Genomic DNA, 19,221 nt, shown 5'->3' with positions numbered 1-19,221 from the left:
CCGGTTTAAAAATAAATTTGTTCATAATGCTAAACAGACCAACACTTTCTTTCGACACTGGGCGTCACATGAAAGACATAATGAACAGTTGCAGTATTTATTTGGGGTGAATCCAGGTACACATTACAAAAACAAAATTGCAGCCATTTGCCGAAACACTAGAGAAAATGTGTGTGATGACTCTCAGGGGGGGACACACTGTGTGTGTGTGTGTTTGTGTGTGTGTGTGTGTGTGTGTGTGTGTGTGTGTGTGTGATATATTTTGGTCTTGACCATCAATTGCTTAGACTATTCCACCAAGCTAATTTGAGTTGCTCTCTCCATTGGTCATGTAAAATTACAATTTGTACAGCATTTTTCGTATAATGAGAACAAAAATTACATTTACTGTTGATGTTGGATTCCATATAAAACATGACTCTTGACAACTCGCAGGAGGGACTTACGTACATAGCTCCGAATTTTATCTGAAATATACTATGTGCATAAAGATGAGAACCTTTGTATCATAAATAAGTTTGAGGTAAAGGTTTTGAAAGCTAGTTTCTAATCTGCTTTACATTCAACAGAAAACTTTCAACAGCAATTGTGAAGAGAGGAACTTTGAGGAAGGGAACAGTTTTAGTGGCTGGTACAGCATGGGCTAAAGTAAGAGCTATGTTTGATGACCAGGGAAAGCCAGTGCATGAAGCACCACCATCAGCACCAGTAGAAGTCTTGGGCTGGAGGGAACTTCCATCAGCTGGGGATGAAATTCTTGAAGTTGAGTCTGAGGTAAATATTTTATTCATGGTGTCATTGAATATTTGTACCAAAAGTTCTAGTCGGTATGTCTAATTGCTTAAAGCCTTCTGCAAATATGAAGGCACAGAAGATGTAGAGTGTCAATTGCTTCACATCACATGGATAATATTTATCAGAGATACAACTCACTGTGACTAATTTGACAACTCTTTATACTAGTAAAACATGAGATTTCAGTTAACTCTCACCTTTCTTCAAAAGATAATCACTAGGGAACAGATATTTAAAGAAAACGTCTGTGACAGAGTATAAGTCAGTGAAATATTACTAAGAATTAATTATTCAACCACAGATAACAAGACAGAATTTACACTAAATTTTAGTATTACGTGGTAAAGTAGTATTCTGTTTCTAAAAATTCGTCTTTACTATACTAGTCCATTTTTATTTGTATTTCTTAGAACCATTGTAGTTTCTGGAAACAAAAAGCATTCAACTCTGTGAGAGTGTCATTATTAAATCTAGAACAGGACTGCAAAATCATTTGCTGAGGAGTGAGACAGATAACAGTTTCATGTGAGATCAGAATGAAAGATAATAGATTCTCTTTTTTTGTTGTGAGTTACTATTAACATTCAGTCTCGAAAGACTCTTGGCATAAAAGTTGATGACTGTAGGCATTCTGATAGAACTCTGAACACGATATATTACTTCAGACCAATATTTAGGTGTTTTCAATTGCTACCAATCTTAATCTTCGCTACCTCGTGCTGATACACTGACATATTATGTCCATGCTAATGTCACCCTGTGACTATGGTGATATTCGGAGGACAACCACTTACCAGTATTTGTAACTAATTTGATTTATGAACTTGTAGACACAGTGTCATCCACTAGCTGAAGTTAGATGTGTGAAAAAGCGTTCAGTAACAACTGAGGCCATTTGGTTTCAATTTATACTCCTACACTGTCAACCACTGTGCTATGTACTCTTTCATGTAATGTTATTGACCATTTATTGAGGACTTTTAATTATATGTTGCTCTCATAATCTTTGTTCAGGAACTTAAATAAATCCAGTTATCTTCAGGCTCCTCCACCCACTCCCCCCTCCAAATTACTTTGTGTCTTTCAAAATTTCATGCAACTGTTACATCATGCATCTGTCATCTGCTACACAAACACCTTTCCTCAAATTCTTCCACCAGCACACCTTTGGCCTGAAGACGTTAGGGTGTGCCCTGCACACACAAATCAGCTTGTCCTTATCCTCTGGCAAGTTTTTAAAGAAGTATTAAGTCTTGTAATTCATCTTTCGGGGGATGAAGCTCTCAGTTTAATGTAACATCACTGGAATTATTAGTGCATTCGACATTTTGATTTGTTTTTACTGAAGAGTGTAAGGGCATAATTGCCTTACTCAAGGGAGCTCACAATTCATTTATAATCCAGTGTTTCCAACTTCAAATTGTTGTGGCTGTGTAACTAGATTCCCAGGTGTCTAAAATTCAGTCCACTATCTAATTTGAATTCCCAATTGTGGTAATGATTTCTGCACAGGTTGTCTGGATATTATCATCACTTTAATCTTTGTTACTGAATTGAAGCAGGTAGTCAAAGATTTTATTGTATATTCTTCACTTTCCTCCTCCTCCTCCTCCTCCTCCTCTTCCTCTCTTCCTTTCTGCCACCCCTAAAAATAGGGAAAAAAACTTGAAATACGTAAAGTAAGGGAAAGGCAACCATTCCCCTATAGCTGACTAGAACACAGGGTGTGTGTGTGTGGGGGGGGGGGGGGGGGGGGGAGGGGGGGAAGGTGCTATATTCACAGTAGCTTTTGAGCTCTGCCTTTTTTCTAGTAAAAAAATACACACACACACACACACACACACACACACACACACACACACAAATGTACACTCCCACGGCTGTGGTGTGACTGATTATTGGTTATCAATTACAGAAAGCAATTACCTGGATTGATGAATATTTAGCCTTTGAAAGTGGAATGAGTGTGGGCCAGATGTGGTTGGCTAGGAAAATTAGGAAAGAGATGGTGGGTTTGGTATCAGGAGGACACTGGAGAAGGTAGTGTTCCATGGGCATGGGAGGATATTGGTGTACAATGATGTTGCATCCACAGTGAACAACAAGGAATCTGGTGGTAATGAGATAGGAACTGTGGAGTGGCAGTGACGGAAGTGAGCTTTGTCTTCAGTGTAGGATGGTAGGTTATGGTCATTAGTATAGAGGTGTTGGACAATGAAGGCAGAGGTTCATTCTGTGGGAGCATTGTACCCAACCCCAATGGGACATCCATCATGGTGACCTATGGGATTGCATTTTTGGAGGATAAGGAGTAGGTAAAAGGTAGAAGTGTGGAGTTAGTGGTGTAAGGAGGGAGGTGAATTAAGGTGTCAGGATTTGGGATGGATCTAAGACCTAGAGGAGCTGTTGGAGGTCATGTTTTGACTTTCAGGATGGGATCATGGTTGTAAGATTTATATACAGAGGTGTTGGAAAGTTGGCAGAGACCCTTGGCCAAATAGTCACTGCAATTCATGACCACTGTGGTGGAGCCTTTGACTGTGGGGTGGATTGATTCTCAGAATATGGATAACTGTTTTTTCCATAGGAGCAATGTTGGTCTCACTGGGGAGGGATTTAGGAAAGGAAGGCAATCCCATGTCAGAAGTGAGGAATTCCTGAAAGATTACCAGGGGAGATGAGTGGTTGGAAGAGAAGGAGATTGGAACTGTTTTAAACGTGGTCCTATGTAGGAGTTTGATTGCCTGTTGTAAGTGGGATACGTGGCAAAATAATGTTTCCACACCAGAGAAGTAATAAAGGAAAGAAGGTTCTTTAAAATTCCAGCATTGTTGAACTAAGTTTCGGGCCAAAGATCTGGTATTTAGAAAGGACTGAGACTTGTACAGGGGTCTGAGTTTTGGCAGAAAGGTTGACAGCACTGTTACAGTGTGGGTGTTCAGGAGCATGTGTTTCATGGAGGGTGGAGGAAGTTTTGGGTGATGTGGAAGGCAGAATAGGGCAACAAGACATTGTCAGGAAGTTGTGAGGGGTTGAAGAGAGGGGAGGAGGGTTCAGATGAGAATGGTAGTCTCTTTCTTGGCAATATGTAACACAAAGCAGGCGTAAGACACAAATAGCTGTGACAGCTTGCTCAGCTGGTTGTGGGAATGCTGTTCCAGCTGTTGAAGGACAAGAGTTTCTATTGCAGTGGTGGCCTTCAGGAAGTTTGGTCACATAGTAAAAGGACTTCTCAAAAGAAGTAGAGGCTGTCAAGTAATATTTGATCTCGGATTGTGTGATAACAAATTGTTTTTCCACAACCCATACTCATGATATCCATTAGCTTGTTGAATATATTGTACCAATTAAGCAAGAAGCTTTTTGCCACATTCAGTTTGTCTGTACAAATGCTAGATCCCCATATCGTATACAGATTTACGTAAAGACCCAAAGAATGGATATTGTGTGTTTTAACTTTGTACCACGATACTTAGGTGTGCTTTGTCCCTCCTGTTGCAACTGATCCATCTTAACCATTTATGTGAACCCCACCCCTTATCAATAAACAACAGAGACCTATTGTCAGTAAACTTAATCACATGTTAAAGAGGCAAATGTGGTCATACGTAGTGAGGTAAGGGACTGGAGTTCCATGCTGCCTCCCATATTTTGGTTTCTCATAGTTTTCCAAAATCACTTATGACAAAGACTGAAATGATACTTTTTGAAAAGATCAAAGATTATTTCTCATCTTGCTTCCAAGCTGTACTATCTCTGATGGTCTCACCACAGACAGAGCTTGTCCTTATTTCTCCAACTGTGCTCTAATATTCTTTGTGTTCGTGGATAGTCTGTAAAGAAACATTATTTTCGTAACATCCACCTGACAGTAAACCAGTTGTTCTAGAAGGATTTGAGTTTATATTATGCTACTATTTTCATGTTTTATTTACAAACAATTATACTTGTATCTTAAGGCCACTAGACCACAGCTTGGTACAGTTTCGTGGTGACACCGTTACTGTGTAGATTCTGAATCTTCCATTCAATTATTTTCTCATTTATCCACTGAAAATTGATCTGCATTGAGATGCGTCATATTTTTCCACATTAATGTGCTCCTCATCAAGGATTGTCTTAAGACGTCTGTTGTAACACCCCAGTGATTTAATTTTGGTGATTATAGAGGGAAACATTCCACGTGGGAAAAATATATCTAAAAACAAAGATGATGTGACTTACCAAACGAAAGTGCTGGCAGGTCGATAGACACACACCAAAACAAACACAAACATACACACAAAATTCTAGCTTTCCAACGGTTGCTTCATCAGGAAAGAGGGAAGGAGAGGGAAAGACGAAAGGATGTGGGTTTTAAGGGAGAGGGTAAGGAGTCAATCCAATCCCGGGAGCAGAAAGACTTACCTTAGGGGGAAAAAAGGACAGGTATATTCTCGCACACACACACACACACACACACACACACACACACACACACACATATATATCCATCCGCACATACGCAGACACAAGCAGACATTTGTAAAGGCAAAGAGTGTGGGCAGAGATGTCAGTCGAGGCTGAAGTACAGAGTCAAAGATGTTGTTGAAAGACAGGTGAGGTATGAGCAGCGGCAACTTGAAATTAGCGGAGGTTGAGGCCTGGCGGATAATGAGAAGAGAGGATATACTGAAGGGAAAGTTCCCATCTCCGGAGTTCTGACAGGTTGGTGTTAGTGGGAAGTATCCAGATAACCCGGACGGTGTAACACTGTGCCAAGATGTGCTGGCCGTGCACCAAGGCATGTTTAGCCACCAGGTGATCCTCATTACCAACAAACACTGTCTGCCTATGTCCATTCATGCGAATGGACAGTTTGTTGCTGGTCATTCCCACATAGAAAGCTTCACAGTGTAGGCAGGTCAGTTGGTAAATCACGTGGGTGCTTTCACATGTGGCTCTGCCTTTTTTCGTGTACACCTTCCGGGTTACAGGATTGGAGTAGGTGGTGGTGGGAGGGTGCATGGGACTGGTTTTACACCGGGGGCGGTTACAAGGGTAGGAGCCAGAGGGTAGGGAAGGTGGTTTGGGGATTTCATAGGGATGAACTAAGAGGTTACGAAGGTTAGGTGGACGGCGGAAAGACACTCTTGGTGGAGTGGGGAGGATTTCATGAAGGATGGATCTCATTTCAGGGCAGGATTTGAGGAACTCATATCCCTGCTGGAGAGCCACATTCAGAGTCTGATCCAGTCCCGGAAAGTATCCTGTCACAAGTGGGGCACTTTTGGGTTTCTTCTTTGGGAGGTTCTGGGTTTGAAGGGATGAGGAAGTGGCTCTGGTTATTTGCTTCTGTACCAGGTCGGGAGGGTAGTTGCGGGATGCGAAAGCTGTTTTCTAGTTGTTGGTGTAATGGTTCAGGGATTCTGGACTGGAGCAGATTCGTTTGCCACGAAGACCTAGGCTGTAGGGAAGGGACCGTTTGATGTGGAATGGGTGGCAGCTGTCATAATGGAGGTACTGTTGCTTGTTGGTGGGTTTAATGTAGACGGACGTGTGAAGCTGGCCATTGGACAGCTGGAGGTCAATGTCAAGGAAAGTGGCATGGGATTTAGAGTAGGACCAGGTGAATCTGATGGAACCAAAGGAGTTGAGGTTGGAGAGGAAATTTTGGAGCTCTTCTTCACTGTGGGTCCAGATCATGAAAATGTCATCAATAAATCTGTACCAAACTTTGGGTTTGCAGGCCTGGGTAACCAAGAAGGCTTCCTCTAAGGGACCCATGAATAGGTTGGCGTACGAGGGGGCCATCCTGGCACCCATGGCTGTTCCCTTTAATTGTTGGTAGGACTGGCCTTCGAAAGTGAAGAAGTTGGAAGTTGTGGGTCAGGATGAAGCTGGCTAAGGTAATGAGGAAAGAGGTTTTAGGTAGGGTGGCAGGTGATCGGTGTGAAAGGAAGTGCTCCATCGCAGCGAGGCCCTGGACGTGTGGAATATTTGTGTATAAGGAAGTGGCATCAATGGTTACAAGGATGGTTTCCGGGGGTAACAGACTGGGTAAGGATTCCAGGCATTCGAGAAAGTGGTTGGTGTCTTTGATGAAGGATGGGAGAATGCATGTAATGGGTTGAAGGTGTTGATCTACGTAGGCAGAGATACGTTCTGTGGGGGCTTGGTAACTAGCTACAATGGGGCGGCCGGGATGATTGGGTTTGTGAATTTTAGGAAGAAAGTAGAAGGCAGGGGTGCGTGGTGTCGGTGGGGTCAGGATGTTGATGGAGTCAGGTGAAAGGTTTTGTAGGGGGCCTAAGGTTCTGAGGATTCCTTGAAGCTCCGCCTGGACATCAGGAATGGGATTACCTTGGCAAACTTTGTTTGTGGTATTGTCTGAAAGCTGACGCAGTCCCTCAGCCACATACTCCCGACGATCAAGTACCACAGTGGTGGAACCCTTGTCCGCCAGAAGAATGACGATGAACCGGTCAGCCTTCAGATCACGGATAGCTTGGGCTTCAGCAGTGTTGATGTTGGGAGGAGGATTAAGGTCTTTTATGAAGGATTGAGAGGCAAGGCTGGAAGACAGAAATTCCTGGAAGGTTTGGAGAGGGTGATTTTGAGGAAGAGGAGGTGGGTCCCGCTGTGACGGAGGGCAGAACTTTTCCAGGCAGGGTTCAATTTGGATAGTGTCTTGGGGAGTTGGATCATTAGGAGTAGGACTAGGATCATTTTTCTTCGTGGCAAAGTGATATTTCCAGCAGAGAGTACGAGTGTAGGACAGTAAATCTTTGACGAGGGCTGTTTAATTGAATCTGGGAGTGGGGCTGAAGGTGAGGCCTTTGGATAGGACAGAGGTTTCGGATTGGGAGAGAGGTTTGGAGGAAAGGTTAACTACTGAATTGGGGTGTTGTGGTTCCAGATTGTGTTGATTGGAATTTTGAGGTTTTGGAGGAAGTGGAGCGGGAAGTGGGAGATTGAGTAGATGGGAGAGACTGGGTTTGTGTGCAATGAGAGGAGGTTGAGGTTTGCTGGAAAGGTTGTGAAGGGTGAGTGAGTTGCCTTTCCGGAGGTGGGAAACCAGGAGATTGGATAGTTTTTTAAGGTGGAGGGTGGCATGCTGTTCTCTAATTTGTGGTTGGCCTGTAGGAGGATGCTCTGAACAGCCGGTGTGGATGTGGGAGAGGAAAGATTGAGGATTTTTATTAAGGATAGGAGTTGACGGGTGTGTTCATTGGCTGAGTTGATGTGTAGGTGAAGGATTAGGTGGGTGAGGGCAATGGATTGTTCAGTTTGGAACTGGTATAGGGACTGATGGAAAGAAGGGCTGCAGCCAGAGATGGGAACTTTAAGTGTGAGGCCTTTGGGGGTAATGCCAAATGTCAGACAAGCCTGAGAAAATAAAATATGGGAGTGTAATCTGGCTAGGGCGAAGGCATGTTTGCAGGGGGAATGTAAATAAAACTTAATGGGGTCGTTGTGACGGTGTTGTGAGGGTGACATGGTATTAGAAGGTGGAAAGTGTAACATGAGGCTGAAATGAAAATTAAAATAAAAATATATGGGGAGAGATAAAGGTGAACTAGAAAGCAACTGGAGATCTGGTGTGAAACAAGGCGAAAAAGTGTTGGTTAGAGCTGAGCTATGTTGATCCTGTGGTGAACTTGTGTAGGTAGACAACGATGTGCATAAAGGTTAGGTGGTTGTGTTGCCGCCAAAACACGTTAAAGGGTGGAGAAATTCGGGAAAATTTCGAAAAAACTACGTGTAAATGTATTAAAAGGAGTGGTTTTGTGGTGGCAGACTATGAAAATGAGGCTAACAATTGTCTGACGAAGAAATAATGACGTTAAAACCTGTGGGAAGCGGCTAAAAATGATCGGTGATGTGAGAAAAACGGAAATGGAAATAAAGCAAAAGTTATTAGAACTAGCCGAAATGGTTGTGTAATAGGTGAAAGGAACTATTTGTGAACTAGAAACGGTGGATTTCATAGCAGCGGTAGTGTTGAAAGCGGAAAAAAAGAAAAAAATAATAATTTTTTTGGTTATGGTTTGGAAGTGGGTTACGTATTATTACGTATTATTGAGTATATATCGGCGGGATAAAATTGTATAGTAGATTACGGTAAAAAGGAGAAGGGGAATACAAAGTGAAACTACTGGCAAAAACAGAAGGAGAAAATAAGACGACAGAAAAGATTTCGAAATGCAACAGTGACAATAACAAACGTAATTGTTGGGTTCAAATTAATGTTATGAATATAATAGAGGAAACATTCCACGTGGGAAAAATATATCCAAAAACAAAGATGATGAGACGTACAAAACTAAAGTGCTGGCAAGTTGATAGACACACAAACATACACACAAAATTCTAGCTTTAGCAACCAACGGCTGCTTCGTCAGGAAAGAGGGAAGGAGAGGGAAAGATGAAAGGATGTGGGTTTTAAGGGAGAGTGTAAGGAATCATTCCAATCCCGGGAGCGGAAAGACTTACCTTAGGGGAAAAAAGGACGGGTATACACTTGCGCACACACACACACACACACACATATCCATCCGCACATACACAGACACAAGCAGACATTTGTAAAGGCAAAGAGTTTGGGCAGAGATGTCAGTCGGGGCGGATGTACAAAGGCAAAGATGATGTTGAAAGACAGGTGAGGTACGATCGGCGGCAAATTGAAATTAGAAATTAGCGGAGATTGAGGCCTGGCGGATAGCGAGAAGAGAGGATATACTGAAGGGCAAGTTCCCATCTCCGGAGTTCTGACAGGTTGGTGTTAGTGGGAAGTATCCAGATAACCCGGACGGTGTAACACTGTGCCAAGATGTGCTGGCCGTGCACCAAGGCATGTTTAGCCACAGGGTGATCCTCATTACCAACAAACACTGTCTGCCTGTGTCCATTCATGCGAATGGACAGTTTGTTGCTGGTCATTCCCACATAGAAGGCTTCACAGTGTAGGCAGGTCAGTTGGTAAATCACGTGGGTGCTTTCACACGTGGCTCTGCCTTTTTTCGTGTACACCTTCCGGGTTACAGGATTGGAGTAGGTGGTGGTGGGAGGGTGCATGGGACAGGTTTTACACCGGGGGCGGTTACAAGGGTAGGAGCCAGAGGGTAGGGAAGGTGGTTTGGGGATTTCATAGGGATGAACTAAGAGGTAACGAAGGTTAGGTGGACGGCGGAAAGACACTCTTGGTGGTGTGGGGAGGATTTCATGAAGGATGGATCTCATTTCAGGGCAGGATTTGAGGAAGTCGTATCCCTGCTGGAGAGCCACATTCAGAATCTGATCCAGTCCCGGAAAGTATCCTGTCACAAGTGGGGCACTTTTGGGGTTCTTCTGTGGAAGGTTCCGGGTTTGAGGAGATGAGGAAGTGGCTCTGGTTATTTGCTTCTGTACCAGGTCGGGAGGGTAGTTACGGGATGCGAAAGCTGTTTTCAGGTTGTTGGTGTAATGGTTCAAGGATTCCGGACTGGAGCAGATTCGTTTGCCACGAAGACCTAGGCTGTAGGGAAGGGACCGTTTTATGTGGAATGGGTGGCAGCTGTCATAATGGAGGTACTGTTGCTTGTTGGTGGGTTTGATGTAGACGGACGTGTGAAGCTGGCCATTGGACAGCTGGAGGTCAACGTCAAGGAAAGTGGCATGGGATTTAGACTAGGACCAGGTGAATCTGATAGAACCAAAGGAGTTGAGGTTGGAGAGGAAATTTTGGAGTTCTTCTTCACTGTGAGTCCAGATCATGAAAATGTCATCAATAAATCTGTACCAAACTTTGGGTTGGCAGGCCTGGGTAACCAAGAAGGCTTCCTCTAAGCGACCCATGAATAGGTTGGCGTACGAGGGGGCCATCCTTGTACCCATGGCTGTTCCCTTTAATTGTTGGTATGTCTGGCCTTCGAAAGTGAAGAAGTTGGAAGTTGTGGGTCAGGATGAAGCTGGCTAAGGTAATGAGAAAAGAGGTTTTAGGTAGAGTGGCAGGTGATCGGCGTGAAAGGAAGTGCTCCATCGCAGCAAGGCCCTGGACATGCGGAATATTTGTGTATAAGGAAGTGGCATCAATGATTACAAGGATGGTTTCCGGGGGTAACAGACTGGGTAGGGATTCCAGGCGTTCGAGAAAGTGGTTGGTGTCTTTGATGAAGGATGGGAGACTGCATGTGATGGGTTGAAGGTGTTGATCTACGTAGGCAGAGATGCGTTCTGTGGGGGCTTGGTAACCAGCTACAATGGGACGGCCGGGATGATTGGGTTTGTGAATTTTAGGAAGAAGGTAGAAGGTACGGGTGCGGGGTGTTGGTGGGGTCAGGAGGTTGATGGAGTCAGGTGAAAGGTTTTGTAGGGGGCCTAAGGTTCTGAGGATTTTTTGGAGCTCCACCTGGACATCAGGAATGGGATTACCTTGGCAAACTTTGTAAGTAGTGTTGTCTGAAAGCTGACGCAGTCCCTCAGCCACATACTCCCGACGATCAAGTACCACAGTGGTGGAACCCTTGTCCGCCGGAAGAATGACGATGGATTGGTCAGCCTTCAGATCACGGATAGCCTGGGCTTCAGCAGTGGTGATGTTGGGAGTAGGTTAAGGTTTTTTTAGGAAGGATTGAGAGGCAAGGCTGGAAGTCAGAAATTCCTGGAAGGTTAGGAGAGGGTGATTTTGAGGAAGAGGAGGTGGGTCCCGCTGTGACGGAGGACGGAACTGTTCCAGGCAGGGTTCAATTTGGATAGTGTCTTGGGGAGTTGGATCATTAGGAGTAGGATTAGGATCATTTTTCTTCGTGGCAAAGTGATATTTCCAGCAGAGAGTACGGGTGTAGGACAGTAAATCTTTGACGAGGGCTGTTTGGTTAAATCTGGGAGTGGGGCTGAAGGTGAGGCCTTTGGATAGGACAGAGGTTTCGGATTGGGAGAGAGGTTTGGAGGAAAGGTTAACTACTGAATTGGGGTGTTGTGGTTCCAGATTGTGTTGATTGGAATTTTGAGGTTTTGGAGGAAGTGGAGCGGGAAGTGGGAGATTGAGTAGATGGGAGAGACTGGGTTTGTGTGCAATGAGAGGTGGTTGAGGTTTGCTGGAAAGGTTGTGAAGGGTGAGTGAGTTGCCTTTCCGGAGGTGGGAAACCAGGAGATTGGATAGTTTTTTAAGGTGGAGGGTGGCATGCTGTTCTAATTTGCGGTTGGCCTGTAGGAGGATGCTCTGAACAGCCGGTGTGGATGTGGGAGAGGAAAGATTGAGGACTTTTATTAAGGATAGGAGTTGACGGGTGTGTTGATTGGCTGAGTGGATGTGTAGGTGAAGGATTAGGTGGGTGAGGGCAATGGATTGTTCAGTTTGGAACTGGTATAGGGACTGATGGAAAGAAGGGTTGCAGCCAGAGATGGGAACTTTAAGTGTGAGGCCTTTGGGGGTAATGCCAAATGTCAGACAAGCCTGAGAAAATAAAATATGGGAGTGTAATCTGGCTAGGGCGAAGGCATGTTTGCGGAGGGAATGTAAATAAAACTTAATGGGGTCGTTGTGGAGGTGTTGTGAGGGTGACATGGTACTAGAAGATGGAAAGTGTAACAAGAGGCTGAAATTAAACGAAAATAAATATAAAAATATATGGGGAGAGATAAAGGTGAAGTAGAAAGCAAATGGAGATCTGGTGTGAAAAAAGGCGAAAAAGGGTTGGTTAGAGCTGGGCTATGTTGATCCTGTGGTGAACTTGCGTAGGTAGATAACGATGTGCATAAAGGTTAGGTGGTTGTGTTGCCGCCAAAACACGTTAAAGGGTGGAGAAATTCAGGAAAATTTTGAAAAAACTACAGATTACGGAAATGAGGCTAACAATTGTCTGACGAAGAAATAATGACGTTAAAACCTGTGGGAAGCGGCTAAAAATGATCGGTGATGTGAGAAAAACGGAAATGGAAATAAAGCAAAAGTTATTAAAACTAGCCGAAAAGGTTGTTTAATAGCTGAAAGGAACTGTTTGTGAACTAGAAACGGTGGATTTTATAGCAGCGGTAGTGTTGAAAGCGGAAAAAAAATTTTTTTTGGTTATGGTTTGGAAGTGGGTTACGTATTATTACGTATTATTGAGTATATATAGGTGGGATAAAATTGTATAGTAGATTACGGTAAAAAGGAGAAGGTGAATACAAAGTGAAACTACTGGCAAAAACAGAAGGAGGAAATAAGACGACAGAAAAGACTTCGAAATGTAACAGTGACAATAACAAACGTAATTGTTGGGTTCAAATTAATGATATGAATATAATAGAGGGATTTATATATATATAATAGAGGGAAACATTCCACGTGGGAAAAATATATTTACAAATGTCTGCTTGTGTCTGTGTATATGCGGATGGATATGTGTGTGTGTGTGCGAGTATACCTGTCCTTTTTTCCCCCTAAGGTAAGTCTTTCCGCTCCCGGGATTGGAATGACTCCTTACCCTCTCCCTTAAAACCCATATCCTTTTGTCTTTCCTTCTCCTTCCCTCTTTCCTGACGAGGCAACCGTTGGTTGCGAAAGCTAGATTTTTGTGTGTATGTTTGTGTGTCTATCGACCTGCCAGCGCTTTTGTTTGGTATATATATGCACGTACGTTAGCGCACACGCACACCCCTGTCAAGTTATGAGACTGTTCTTTGAAGTGTTACAATTGCTGCTGATACATAGTGGACAAGCTCTTTCTATCACAAAGCTGTTGCTCGAAAATAAAAATGCTAAGGTGGACAGGAAAGTGAACTGAAAACCAAACTTTCTAATGACTAAACCTGTTGGCAGGTTGTTGCCATGTGACACAATAGAAATATTGCTCACACAATGATTTTCAACTGCAACAATAAACTGAGAATAAGAAATTTTAAAAATCTTAATCACACATGCACACAAAATTGAGTAAATTTCATAGTGGCATTAATGAATTGGTGTGTTATTGATTCCTGCTCATAAAAGTTTATAAAATAAAATATTTTAGAGTAATAGAATTTGTAACAGGTATCTGCAGTGACACCAATCAGATCATTATTCTGACAATTCTTGTCATCACATTTATGAACAGGGAACAGGTTGAATTTCGATAATATTGTAAAAGTTACTATTTATGCTTATAAGCTACTAATTGAAGTAAATTCCAGAATTCTGTGTTACATTGTATATTACAACTGGAGTCTTGAAGGTCAGCATTTTTCTTACATAATCTCTCATTTTCTCATTGGTGTTTCATCTCTCACTTCTGAGCCATCCAGGTTTTGTGGCTGTGACTTGAGTTTCTACCCTGATGATGTGGTAAATCGTCTCTGTGTCCCAAGAGGAAGTTTTCTTTCTTTTACATCTTTGATATCTCCTAATGAAGAAATTCTGAAACATTGGCATTTCTCATTATTTTATGCTATTATTTACTACATTTTCATAGTTTTTGTAATCTTTATCACTCTTATTAATAGTAATAAATATTAGTAACTTAGTGAAGCAAGGAAGTAACTATTTAAGCCAAACAGTTGGCTGTGTCCTTAAAATCAGCCGTATCACTAGAATGAAAACCAGGAAATACAGAAACAAAAGAAAAAGTTAGATGAAGTTGGCTAACGAATAAGATGAGAATCATGACAAAGATGATGGCATGTGCTTAAGCCAGTACTTGCATTCAGGTTCTCAGGAGACAAAATTGCAAATACAATCAATAGAAAAACTGTTTGTAGCTTTCATTACTTCGGTGTTTCATACTAGAGATACAGAGAAAGACACCTGTGTGGCTACATTGTGCCAGCACAGTCGCTTGCCTCTTCATCCTCGTACAAACATACTTATCATTTAAACACATCCATACCTCTTCTTAGCATCAATCTATGCATCTCCTTTTTGCATAATAAACATGCATTCACATTTCAAGTGACATTTTTACTGTTTACTTTTGTCTCAGTCTTATATGGTTAACTTCTTTTATATTTTCTGGCCAGAAACGTGCACATGAAGTTGTGAAATGGAGAGAACTGCAGCAGATGCAGCAGAAGATGGAGGCCGATAAAGAAGTAGTTGAAGAAAAGACAGAACAATATCGTAAGGTAACTAAGAATATATCTTCATTTTGTTCTACACTTTTTGCTTTGTAACACAAATAACATATGAAAACACAGAAAATTATATTTAATGTTCTTTTCCATGTATTGTTTCTTTGGTTTCAGTTATGTTTGGTTTACACATTCATTTCTAGAAACTGAAAGAGACAAAAACATCAAGTAATAACCTTCTTCCATCAGTATGTTCTAGTTGTACCAACAGGGGCAACTCGTGAAAAATTTTACCAATGTGCTACAATATTAGAAAAATAAACAGATTGTGTTCTACTATGTCGTCATGATAGGTGCAATTTAATATTGGTGTAATATTAGCTTTACCTAATACACTAAGATCAAATACATTGTGTGCTTATGATTTCCACCATGGTTTATTATTGTTATTGTTATTATTATTATTATCGACTTTTTTTTCTCAGACTTAAGTCTGGTTAAAAATGGAACGTGACGCGGACCTCGGTCAAGCGTGACTTCCTTGTAACTGTATGGTATATGTTATATTGCATTTAGGAACTTTCGGGTAATTGAACATGTATCAATAATTACGGATTTCTGTAATTGTATATATAAGTTTGGATGTAGCTGTATTGCATTGATGTACTGGTGAATATTGTGAGGTATGACTCCTGTAGTTGATAGTATAATTGGGATAATGTCGACTTTATCCTGATGCCACATGTCCTTGACTTCCTCAGCCAGTTGGATGTATTTTTCAATTTTTTCTCCTGTTTTCTTCTGTATATTTGTTGTGTTGGGTATGGATATTTCAATTAGTTGTGTTAATTTCTTCTTTTTATTGGTGAGTATGATGTCAGGTTTGTTATGTGGTGTTGTTTTATCTGTTATAATCGTTCTGTTCCAGTATAATTTGTATTCATCATTCTCCAGTACATTTTGTGGTGTGTACTTGTATGTGGGAACGTGTTGTTTTATTAGTTTATGTTTTATGGCAAGTTGTTGATGTATTATTTTTGCTACATTGTCATGTCTTCTGGGGTATTCTGTATTTGCTAGTATTGTACATCCGCTTGTGATGTGATCTACTGTTTCTATTTGTTGTTTGCAAAGTCTGCATTTATCTGTTGTGGTATTGGGATCTTTAATAATATGCTTGCTGTAATATCTGGTGTTTATTGTTTGATCCTGTATTGCAATCATGAATCCTTCCGTCTCACTGTATATATTGCCGTTTCTTAGCCATGTGTTGGATGCGTCTTGATCTATGTGTGGCTGTGTTAGATGATACGGGTGCTTGCTGTGTAGTGTTTTCTTTTTCCAATTTACTTTCTTTGTATCTGTTGATGTTATGTGATCTAAAGGGTTGTAGCAGTGGTTATGAAATTGCAATGGTGTAGCTGATGTATTTATATGAGTGATTGCTTTGTGTATTTTGCTAGTTTCTGCTCGTTCTAGAAAGAATTTTCTTAAATTGTCTACCTGTCCATAATGTAGGTTTTTTATATCTATAAATCCCCTTCCACCTTCCTTTCTGCTTAATGTGAATCTTTCTGTTGCTGAATGTATGTGATGTATTCTATATTTGTGGCATTGTGATCGTGTAAGTGTATTGAGTGCTTCTAGGTCTGTGTCACTCCATTTCACTACTCCAAATGAGTAGGTCAATACTGGTATAGCATAAGTATTTATAGCTTTTGTCTTGTTTCTTGCTGTCAATTCTGTTTTCAGTATTTTTGTTAGTCTTTGTCTATATTTTTCTTTTAGTTCTTCTTTAATATTTGTATTATCTATTCCTATTTTTTGTCTGTATCCTAGGTATTTATAGGCATCTGTTTTTTCCATCGCTTCTATGCAGTCGCTGTGGTTCTCCAATATGTAATCTTCTTGTTTAGTGTGTTTGCCCTTGACTATGCTATTTTTCTTACATTTGTCTGTTCCAAAAGCCATATTTATATCATTGCTGAATACTTCTGTTATCTTTAGTAATTGGTTGAGTTGTTGATTTGTTGCTGCCAGTAGTTTTAGATCATCCATGTATAGCAAATGTGTGATTTTGTGTGGGTATGTTCCAGTAATATTGTATCCATAATTTGTATTATTTAGCATGTTGGATAGTGGGTTCAGAGCAAGACAGAACCAGAAAGGACTTAATGAGTCTCCTTGGTATATTCCACGCTTAATCTGTATTGGCTGTGATGTGATGTTATCTGAATTTGTTTGGATATTAAGTGTGGTTTTCCAGTTTTTCATTACTGTGTTTAGAAATTGTATCAATTTAGGATCTACTTTGTATATTTCCAATATCTGTAGTAACCATGAGTGGGGTACACTATCAAAGGCTTTTTGGTAATCAATGTATGCGTAGTGTAGGGACCTTTGTTTAGTTTTCGCTTGATATGTCACCTCTGTATCTATTATCAGTTGCTCTTTACATCCTCGTGCTCCTTTGCAGCAGCCTTTTTGTTCTTCATTTATAATTTTGTTCTGTGTTGTATGTGTCATTAATTTCTGTGTGATGACTGAAGTTAATATTTTGTATATTGTTGGTAGGCATGTTATGGGGCGATATTTAGCTGGGTTTGCTGTGTCTGCTTGATCTTTAGGTTTCAGATAGGTTATTCCATGTGCAAGTGTATCAGGGAATGTGTATGGGTCTGCAATGTAACTGTTAAATAATTTAGTTAGATGTGAATGTGTTGAGGTGAACTTCTTTAGCCAGTAATTTGCTATTTTATCATTTCCAGGGGCTTTCCAATTGTGTGTAGAATTAATTGCTTGGGTGACTTCATGTTGCAAAATTATCACTTCAGGCATTTGTGGTATCATCTTGTATGTGTCTGTTTCTGCTTGTATCCACCGTGCATGCCTGTTATGTTGTACCGGGTTTGACCATAAGCTGCTCCAGAAGTGTTCCATGTCTGTTATGTTTGGTGGATTGTCTATTTTAATGTGTGTGTGTTATCCATTGTTTGGTAGAATCTCTTTTGGTTTGTGTTGAATGTTTGGTTTTGTTTCCTTCTATTTTCACTTTTTTTGTATCTTCTAAGTCGTTTGGCCAATGCTTGCAATTTCTGCTTTTTTTCATCTAATTGCTCTGTTGCTTCTTGTTGTGAGATTTTACCTAACCTTTTTCGTTTTTTGTCTGATATTTCATTTCTTATAAGTTGTGTTAGCTGTCCGATGTCTTTTCTCAGTTTTTCTATTCTGATCTGTAGCCTGTGTTGCCATGCTGGTTTTGTGGGTTTCTTCTGTGTGTTGGTTTGTTCTGATCTCTGCCTAGTGTGTATATTTAGTGTAGTGAGTGCTCCTATGTAAACCAGTAGTTGTAACTCTTCCATAGTTGTGTTTTCATTTATTTTGTTGTGTATGATTGTGTTGATAGTTTTTATTGTTGTTTCGACTTGTGGGTTATTTGGCGGTCTATGCAGGAATGGTCTAATGTCTGTATTTGTGTCTTTGTATTCTATATATGTCAGCTGAAATTTCTCTTCTATGTCTAACACATGTGTCTTTTCGTGTTCTATTTGTGCTTGTTCTGGTGGCTGTCTTAAGATTTCGTTTTCCTCTGATTGTTTAACTGATGCGTGTTGGTCTTTGTTTGTTTGCTCTGGGATGTTTGAGTCCATAACTGTATTTTCTTCTTCTTCTGATTGCACATTATTTTGTTCCAGTATTTGTTGTACTTGTTGTTTGATGTTTTCTAATTCTGACTGGGGTATCCTGTTATTTTTGATTATTACACGGATCTGATCAGCTAGTCGTTGTTCTGTTAAAAATTTTAATTCCGGGTATCTGGTAATAAATGTTGTGTATACTTGTGATCTGTATCCAGTTGTGTTGGTTCCTAGGTTTGTTGCTTGGTAATAACAGAACATGAGGTGTCTATTGACTTCATCTGACCATCTCATCCTCTGTCTTTGTTTTCCTTCTAGGGTGGTTGCAGGAAGCATATCCTGCAAAACACCTCTATTTGGATTTAAATCATTTTCCAGTTGGCTAGCAGTGTTGTTACCATTGTGGGCGGGCATAGGGTTCAAGCGTCGTCCCCGACCATGACGGCGCTTGTCCGAGGCTTCTTTAGTTCTGTCCTGAACCAAGTAATCACACTAAAAGGGGGGTTAGCCCTATCAGTGGTTTGTTCTTTTCGTCGCCTTTTACGACTGGCAGAACTATTATTATTATTACTATTATTATTATTGTTATTGCATTAAGATGTTTTAGATCTCATCCTGTATCCCATGCATCACTTTTACCAAATAACAAACATGAAAAGCAAAAACTGCATTTTGAACATCACATCTGCAGAGCCAACTCTTGTCAACGTGCTTTCAAGCTAAATTTCCTCGTATACTTGCTTTTTTTAACACCACCTTTAGTCTTTCGACTTGAGAGGGTAGTTATCATGACTAAATT

The 19,221-nt window shown here is 41.0% G+C and overlaps 1 protein-coding gene across 1 annotated transcript in view; it reads left to right on the top strand.

Annotated features, from left to right (window-relative positions):
* Positions 1 to 19,221, top strand: part of LOC126170853 (translation initiation factor IF-2, mitochondrial) — a 96,118-nt gene that overhangs the window by 42,720 nt on the left and 34,177 nt on the right. Inside the window, exons 9-10 of the mRNA XM_049920755.1 lie at positions 570 to 774; positions 14,734 to 14,838. Of these exons, the coding sequence (XP_049776712.1) occupies positions 570 to 774; positions 14,734 to 14,838 (310 nt within the window). The remainder of the gene's footprint in view (positions 1 to 569; positions 775 to 14,733; positions 14,839 to 19,221) is intronic.

Source organism: Schistocerca cancellata, chromosome 1 (assembly GCF_023864275.1).
Source record: "Schistocerca cancellata isolate TAMUIC-IGC-003103 chromosome 1, iqSchCanc2.1, whole genome shotgun sequence".
In the NCBI taxonomy this organism is placed as follows: domain Eukaryota; kingdom Metazoa; phylum Arthropoda; class Insecta; order Orthoptera; family Acrididae; genus Schistocerca; species Schistocerca cancellata.
Note: the sequence above shows the minus strand (reverse complement) of the source record. Positions and strands in the feature narration are given on the sequence as shown.